General features: G+C 49.4%; 1 protein-coding gene across 1 annotated transcript; it reads left to right on the top strand.

Moving 5' to 3' along the window:
• The first annotated feature begins 4,048 nt into the window (after window positions 1-4,048).
• Window positions 4,049-4,744, top strand: NHLH2 (nescient helix-loop-helix 2). The gene has a single exon (XM_039841296.1). The coding sequence runs from the start codon at window positions 4,049-4,051 to the stop codon at window positions 4,454-4,456; it is 408 nt and encodes a 135-aa protein (XP_039697230.1). The 3' UTR covers window positions 4,457-4,744.
• Window positions 4,745-8,851: the final 4,107 nt, after the last annotated feature.

Raw genomic sequence — 8,851 nt, 5'->3', positions numbered from 1 at the left:
ATATCTGCGCGGGTCCGTCTCTGTGCATCCTTCCGGCTGCGTGCAAATGCTCAGCATTAGCTGCTCCTAGCTAGACTGGGGAAACGTCTCTTCTCCCTTCATCATTGCAACCTTGGGGGATTCATCCACTCACCTGAATAGGGCTGGCTCTGCCTCCACTGAACTGTCCTGTGCAGGGGCTGGTAAGGGGTGGTGCCCATTTTCTGGGGAGGCGCTCCTTGCTGTCCCCAACTGCCACCCCATTCTGGTGCAGGCGTCTCCCATTGGATGAAAAATGTGTGCAAACGCAAACAGGACTGGTGGGAGCCATGGGGAACCCAGACGGTCCCCCACCCTGATGATAAAACATGTTCTTAGGGAAAAATTGATCAAGGAGGGAAAGCGAGGACTTCTCTTGCCAAAACTGTCCCCCCCCCACACACCCGGGATTGGGGAGGTGGGTGGGGGAGGGGCTAGAGCTACAATTATTTCTTTTAAGCTTGCATAATCAAAAAGCTAGAATGATTGTAAATAATATATAATTGATGGCGGCTAACAGTATCTCTATAAAGTGGCAAAATAACTGAACTAGATTTTCCCCTTCATTGTAAGGAATATAAATTCAGAGCCATGGGGGTCATGTAAGGCAAAGGCATTACGTGCTAGAGTATACTGGTGATCTGGATGTGTTTACATCGTGGCCCAATGCACTGCCACACAGCAATTTGCAGATCAAAATAAGCAAAAATGAACTGCAATAATCAACACATGCAGTATGCCATATTTTAAGTTGAATGAATGAGTGGGTGAGGAGAAAAACAAATATATTCGGAAAGCAAAATGGTCTCATATAGTGAACCCTGAAATTACAATACCTAGATTCTGTTCCCAGTTCCAAGGACTCTTAAATCTATTGAAAGGTTTTCATCACATATCGGAAAATTAGCCCAGTGGCAGGCTACCTCTCAAAGATATGGTCATGTTTAATCAAGCCCTGTTGAAGTGCTTTTTAAAATGTATATGATCACTAATAAATGTTAGCATATTTGAGTGTTTATTGTAGCACCATATACAGTATATATTTCTATGTTTTGGATACCATTTTTTCCCTAAACATTAGGGAGATATTCATTTTATAAAATGCCAGGAGAATTTTTCCATAGTCAATATGTCATTTATTTGCACTTAAATACTGCATCGGTAATCTGAAAAAGAGAAATCATCTAATTATGGCTACAGATTCTGCTTGGAGTCTAAGGTTTCTATCATGGATTGCTTTCAACTGTTATATTTTATGGCACAGATTCAGTGGGAATCTGATCTGCTAAAATATTTGGGCTGTGAAAACTCCAACACTGTGACAGATGTCAAGTCCAATTAAGTGACTCATGTCCAGGTTTCTGTCCAATAGGATTTCCCATTAAATATCAATTTAGGGGAAAAAAATTCCATCCCCCTTCTGAAGCCTTTATCTCTTCCACCATCTCCAGGCTGAATCAATTGGTACCAGGAGAGCCAAGAAGCCACGCGCATCTCTGTCTCTGCTCGGGCTCTCACACCCTCTCCAGTCTTTCTCTGCTTCCCTGTCACTGTTCCTCCGGGAGGCATTCACTTTCCACCAATCTTTCTCCAAGCCTCTCCAAGCCACTGACTATGTATATTTTGCTATAAGGTAAAGGAAGGCGGGGGGTGGGGGTGGGAGATGTAACCAAGCCTTGAAAGACTTTGAAACTGGAAATAGGTGTCTGTTTATACAACATACAAGTCAATGAGGGAAGAGGAAGAGACAAGCTTAGCCCCGAGTTACAGTATTGTGTTCCTGGGAACTGGGGAGACATCAGCTGAACAAAGCCTTATCTCAAAAAAAAAAAAAAAAATCACTTCTGAGCAAGATCGCATCTCTGCCTTGCACTCCCCAGTTTCTGCTCAGCCGTATTGAGGGAAGGAAAACGGGGATCCTACAGAAGCGGAATCTTATCTCAACCATCTTTCTTATGGATTCTTCCGCTTTTAGAAAGTGGAGGCATCAGTCCTTTGATGTGATTGTGTTTATTTCTGCATCTCTTTTGTTATTTATAGAGACCTAGAAGAGGAAAACAAGCGCGAGACTTTTCAACACACCGTTTAGAAAAAAAAAAAATCAGCAACGAATTTCCCGAAATGTTTGAGAACAATTAAAAGGAAAAGGCGTTTTTGATCTACCAACTAAGTCTAAACGATCATTCGTATCGTCCATACTCTGAGATATCATCGTTCCCCGCTGTGGACACTGGCGAGATGACAGCCGCTTTTTCTTATTTAAATGTAATAAATATTTGTTGCCTTTAATATATTTCGGAATTTCTCCCCGCTACTCCCTGGAATTTTAACTCTGAAAGATTGGAGAAAAGATTATCGAAAAGGCTTTTACAAGGTAAGGCTCCTTTAAATAATATTTTTTCCAGCTTGGAACTAAGTTAGATTGTTCATATGACATTGACAGATGCATTTCGGTTAATTGGTAAAGAAGTAAAATGCAAACATGACGCGTTATTTACGAATATTTTTAAAAGGTATCTGGAGGAGAATTTCACATGCTTTGAGTGCAACCCAGGAACTTTTCACCGGAACTACAACTAGGTAGTGGCTTATTGTGATTTTCCATAACTCGCTCATTTATTTATGCCCCTTCGAGCTGGATGTGTAGACACAAGTTGTTCTTCTTACAAACGTATGGGTGGAAAGCCCGTAGGGAGTCGCACGCAGTTCACTTGGAACGTTTGTTTTTATTTTGCCTTAGAGGGGACCTGTTTTCCTCGCAGGGAAACGAAAGCCGCAGTCGCTGCTAACCTAGCGCGGGGCTAGGAGCGGATCGCACGTCCCTGCTTTTGTCTCTCTGGAAGCAAACTCTCCCGCACGCGCGGACGCGGGTGTCTCTCGCGGCGACGTCGCCCGGGCTGCACGCTGGGGGCCCAGCGCCCGCGGTCGGTGCACACGGCGCCCGCAGGTGCCTTACCTTCCTGCCGGGCCCTTGCTAGAAGCCTCACGTCCCCCGGAGCCCGGCAATCGTGGGTCGCCACCTTCCAGAAGGCTCTCAGTAGTAGGGGTCGGTCCTCTAGGCGCCCGGGAGGAATCGGGCGAGGCGACCTTTCCAAGAGGCCATCGTTAGAGGAAAGCTGGGGACAGGCCAGCTCGGCCTTGGCCAGGCCGCTCGCGGACAGCTGCGGGCTCCCGACTGCGGTCCCCGGAGCACCTCACTTTGCGGGCGAAGGTGGCGCTGGGGCCGGGACATCCCGCGCGCGGCCGCCGCCTCCCTCCGCAGCCTCTCCGCCCGCAGCGCCCGGGCCGCCGGCGTTTCCCTGCGCGGTGGCCGGCGGGCTGCCGGGCGCATTGTCTTATCCCTCGTCGCCGCGCCCCTGGGTCCCCGATGTGTGTTGCTGTCTGCGTGACAGATGGTGCTTCGGGAGCCTGCGAGGGCACAGGCGTCAGTGCCGTGTTGAAAGGAGCCTCCGCGTTTGTCGAGTCATCTCTTTATAATTTCGGAGCCCGGCGAGGGGGACCTGGAAGCCTGTGCGCTCCGGGCCGGGCCTCCTCTCCCGCGCCGGGCGCCGCCCCCGAGACCAGCGCGAGGCCTTCGGGCGCCGTGGCTCTCCGGCGGCCACGTCCGAGGCCCTCGGGGCGGGATTCCCGCCCCCCGTAAAACCGAGAGGTGTCTGTCTTTCGGAATCATTTGTTTGTCGGGGAAGAGGAGAGGGAGGCAGAATGGCGGAGTTCGTATGGGGCCGGGGGCGGCAAACCCAGGCCTCGCAGCCTGCGGTCGTCCCCCCGGCCAGGCCTCAGGCCGGCTGGCCCTCCTGCAGGCCCAGGTGTCAGGTCCAGGATGCGGCCCGGCCAAGCCGAGACCTCGCGGGCTCTGGAGGGCTCCCTCCCCGCCGGGCCCACTCCGCCCAGCGCGCCGGCCTGGTGCGAGGAGGCGACTGGGTCGCGTGGAGGCCCGGCGGGGCAGGCCCTCGCCCACTCCGGCTCCGATCCGAAGACCCTGATTCCTTTAATTGATTGATTTTCTGACTCCCCCCCCTCAGCCTCCAAAATGATGCTGAGTCCGGACCAAGCCGCCGACTCGGACCACCCCAGCTCGGCGCACTCGGACCCGGAGTCGCTGGGCGGCGCGGACGCCAAGGTGCTGGGCAGCGTGTCGGACCTGGAGCCGGTGGAAGAGGCGGAGGGCGACGGCAAGGGCGGCAGCCGGGCCGCGCTTTACCCGCATCCGCAGCAGCTGAGCCGGGAGGAGAAGCGCCGCCGCCGCCGCGCCACGGCCAAGTACCGCTCGGCCCACGCCACCCGCGAGCGCATCCGCGTGGAGGCCTTCAACCTGGCCTTCGCCGAGCTCCGCAAACTGCTGCCCACGCTGCCCCCGGACAAGAAGCTCTCCAAGATCGAGATCCTGCGCCTGGCCATCTGCTACATCTCCTATCTCAACCACGTCCTGGACGTGTAAGGCCAGGCGCGTTGCGGGAGGCCGCGGGTCCGGATGTCGGGTGGGACCGCGACCGACTCAGGAGGCGGCCTCGGGGCTGGCGGAGGAGACGGCGGCCCAGTGGGAGCCTTGGACCGGGGAAGAAGCTCTCAACGTGTTGCGCTCTCTCGGATCAGCAGGACGACGAGGAAAGGTTTCCATTTCTGGAAGGTGGGGATGTCTGACCAGCCCTGCGGCTCGCGGGGGGTGGTATTTTCCAGGCCGGGCGGACCTCCTGGAGGCCCCCGAGGCGAGCCGCCTCCAGGCCTCCCCGACAGGTGTTAGGATCCCTTTAAGGGTCGTTTGCTTTAGCTCACCGGAGACTTGGAGCTCTCCTATTTTATCTCCCACGGCTCTCCTTGTTTTGAGAGTATGGAGGCAGAAGCTCGGAGTATAGGCTCTTAACTTTAGACGATCTGGATTTTTTTTTCCTAATTGACAAGTCACCAGACGGTCGAAGGGGAAGGGGTGTGGAGGGAATCTCCTCTCTGGTGTAGAGATTTTAGGCACATTAAGGTGCAACAGGAAACTTTCTGTACCGTTGTGAAAAGAGATTAGATTAGAATCCAAACATAACAATCCCTGCATCTTTGATAAGTTTAAAACGATGCGTTGAGAACAGACACTTTGTGGGAGATTTGAACCTGGTGAGATTTGAACCACCAGGTATGACACTAACGTAGACAGGAAAATCCGTATTTAAATGGAAAACTTAATATCTGATTGCTTTTGCAGGCGAAGTGCCCCTTTATATATCCAAAAACATCTATTTGTGACCTTAAACATGTGGACCCATAGGTGCAGTTAGAAAAAGACAACCTATTTTTATTTATGTTAGAAGGAGTAGAGTATTTTTTCCAAGACATTTATTTTTCAGAGTGGTGATAATTTTACTTTGTATACTCTGTGCCAATTTATTTATAGTCAAGTGTTTACACTTTTTCCTGTGGAATAATTATTACGTCTAACTTTTTACGTGTTTGTTGAGGTTATACTGTGGTCTTTCTTTTTGCTCTAATTATATTGCACTTGTATGACAAATTTCCCACGTCTCCCTGTTTCTAAACATATTTTATATATTAAGATGTTTGTCCTTGAAAGGTTCTTTTGTTGTGAGATCAGCAACACTAGCACTTCACTATTATAGTTTTTTAAAAAAGTAACTGTTGTTCTTATCTGTAGTTATGTCTGAAAAGTACTTTACGAACTGTTTATAAGGAGAGTAGCTTCTGTGTGTGTGTGTGTGTGTATGTATGTGTGTATGTGTGATCTTCGTGCCTGGGATGATTTTTAGGAAATTAAGTTATTTTCCTAAAAAAAAAAAAAAAAAATTTCAGAACTACTTTCCTCTGTGACAACCAAAAAGAAAAGTCTATAACCTGAAAATGTTTCATGTTCTCAGCTGTGAAACTCTTAAAACAAGGAGTGTATTTTAGAGACAAGGGGGAAAAAAACCACATCTGCTATCCAAAGATTTTAGTCTTTTTCAGGGTTTTTTTGTGTCTCTGTTGCTTTATATAATGCAATATTTTGTAGTGAAAATAGATATAACCTGGTTTCTATCTGACGAGTTTTTCAAATCTCATGAATGGTGCGCTGTTTTGCATATAAATAAAGGTATCAAATGAAGTCCTCTCCTTTATTTTAAGTATCCTGTCTAAAAGTAATGATCATACTGGCTGAGCATGAAATACCTTAATGGACTCAATTCCTCAGAAAGGAACTCATAAAAAACAAAACAAAACAAAACAAAAAAACAACAAAAAAAACCTTAACGTATTTATGTGGAGATATTTAATACCCTTCCTAAACTTGGCCCCTGATCAGTCTATAAATAGATGCTCCTCATAGGACGGTGACGTAGATCATGTTTCTCTCGATGAGGAAAAATTATAGTGTTTATGGAAAAATATGATGTGAATCATAGATTTTTTTTTGCCCTAAATGAAAACTGAGTAACTAACCCCATCTCTTCAAATTAGAGTTGGGGAGCTGAAGTCCCTTTCCTAAGTCACGTAGCTGTGGGAGAAGAGGTTGCTGACATGATGAGGACTCTCAGCCCTCAGGCTGCTTCTTAAGAACAAGGTAGATATTGTGACTGCAGCCCTCAAACATCTAATGGGGACATAGATTCAGGACATGACACCTGCAAACAAGAAAATGCAAACAAGAAAAAAAATTTAGCCTGGGTCAACCTTGAGGTACGACAAATATCCTCTACAAAAGCCTATTGTTCCAATAAAAGTGTGAAGTAGCAGAAGATATAAGTTAAAAACTACACATACACACAGAATATTATGAACTATGGGTCTATATTACACCAAATCTCTGGTTGCAGAGTAAAAAGTGTAATTATGTGGATGCTTGGTTTTATGTCTATAAAATATCTGGGATTACAAGTGTTTTTCACTTTTCACCCAGGTACCTCGTAGTCAGGTTCAGACACGTGATGAGCGAGACTTCGTTCTCTTCACATGGAGGTGCCCAGTAGGAAAGCATTTCATAGGACATGAGAAAGAATTGTGCTTTCTTTGGCCTCGTGTCTGGACCGCATCCTGGTCACTGCAGCCGTGACTGGTCATGCCGGCCCGCAGACACGTGCTATCATGGGACTGAGTGTTTGCAGGTCTTCCCAGCTCTAGGGGTGGGGAGAGATGGCTACTCCCAGTACTCACAGCACTTTTCTATTATCGGACAGAAAAATTGGTCCTGCTCCTATGCCAAGGAAATAAAGTCAGCTTCTAACCCCTGGAGACATTCCAAGGGCCTCCCTTTCCTGGTTTATGAGCCCAACTTCCAAGAGACCAACACAGTCCTGCCACTAACATCCAGGAGGAACCTATTAACTCACCTCCCTAGACTAAGGCCCTCGCCCGCAGTTGTAGAGCAGACATGGACAAATGTCAAAATCCCTTCTCAGCTACACAGCCTGTGTGGTCCCAGGAGAGGGTCTTAGTAGTGTCACTTCAAATCCAAAGCTGCCGAGCACCCTCTAAAGAGAAAGGCAAGACTGTGGCACTCTGCTAGGCCAGAGGGTGACCGGCTCGTCCCTGGCACGTAGCACAGACCCCGTGGCTGTTCAGCCATAGATGAGGGGGGAACGATGCTACTCTGAATAATGACGATGATCGTTCGGTCTACATTCAACAAATATTTACTGAGGACCTACTGTGTGCTAGGCATTGTTCTAGTGCTAGAGATTGAGGAATAAATGAGAGCTGTCCACTGTCAACAATAAACAACATTTCGTTTCAGGGATTGCTCGACACCGTGCGGAACAATAAAGCAGGGTAAGGAAACCGAGGCTGCTGCTGGGGTGCTGGTGAGGGTGTCGCCTTAGACACAGCGGTTAGGGAAGGTCTCTCCGGGCAGGTAACTCTGAGTGGAGACCTGGATCTGCCTCACCAGTGGCCTCCACAATTGCTGCCACTTATTAACCTGTCCTGCGCTCATGCCACCAAGAGCCCTTGCCAGTCACTCCCCACCCCGACAGCCGTGGCCTCGCCCTTCAGCCCCGAGCCGGCTCTCTCCCTGCGCAGACCCTGGCCCCTAGTTTCTCCTGCTCCTTTTGCCTTCTGCTGTTGGCCTCCAGCTGCTCCACAACTGGCCAGGGCATCGCTGTTCCCCCCAAAATCCCAGCCCCACCTGGCCCAGCTGATAATGCTGAATATTTCTGTGCCCAGATGGCTGCCCCACATCTGCCACCGTCCGGAGACATCCAGAGAAAAGGGGCAAAAGTCCTGGGCAAAAAACTCTTTCCTTTTAGGGAGAGTGTGGGTGGTGAGCAGGATCGGAGCAGGAAGAGCAGGCCGAGGACAGGGGAAGTGATCTGGAAAGAAATGAGACTGGATGGAGGTGGAGGACACGGGCAGGGAACCCACACCAACCTTGTTCTTGGGGTGTCCTTCAGTGGCCCCGCCCCATAACCAGGCATCCACCAGATGAGGTGAGTGGAATGAGCTGACCTCCGCGGTGCTGTGATTTATCCCGTTCCCACCAGTGCCGTCTGCCTCCGGGTCCCAGTCTTCCTCCCACCAAGGTCTGGGGTGGCAGGGGTTAGGGAGGAGGGGACGGCATGTACAGCCAACACCCCCTTCCAGGTTTAGAGGGCTACCTCTGTTATTGGCAGTAGGAGAGATATCAACAGCTGGCTTGTGTCGAGCGTGTTCTGTCTGCTCACTGAGGTAAGGGTTTTGCGGGCATTATCTCGTTTAATTCTCACAACCACCCGATGAGGTGTGTTCTTTCAGCATCTCCATTTAACAGATAGGAAACTGAGGCTTAGAGAGACTAAATAACTTGCCCAGGGTCATGAAGCCATGTTTCTGGGTTTATCAAAGGGCCCGTCTTTACCCATGACAGTCCACGGTTTTCCTT

Source organism: Pteropus medius, unplaced genomic scaffold, assembly GCF_902729225.1.
Source record: "Pteropus medius unplaced genomic scaffold, Ma_sr-lr_union100, whole genome shotgun sequence".
Taxonomy (NCBI): Eukaryota; Metazoa; Chordata; class Mammalia; order Chiroptera; family Pteropodidae; genus Pteropus; species Pteropus medius.
The sequence above is the reverse complement of the archived record's forward strand: the minus strand, read 5'-3'. Positions and strand labels throughout refer to the sequence as shown.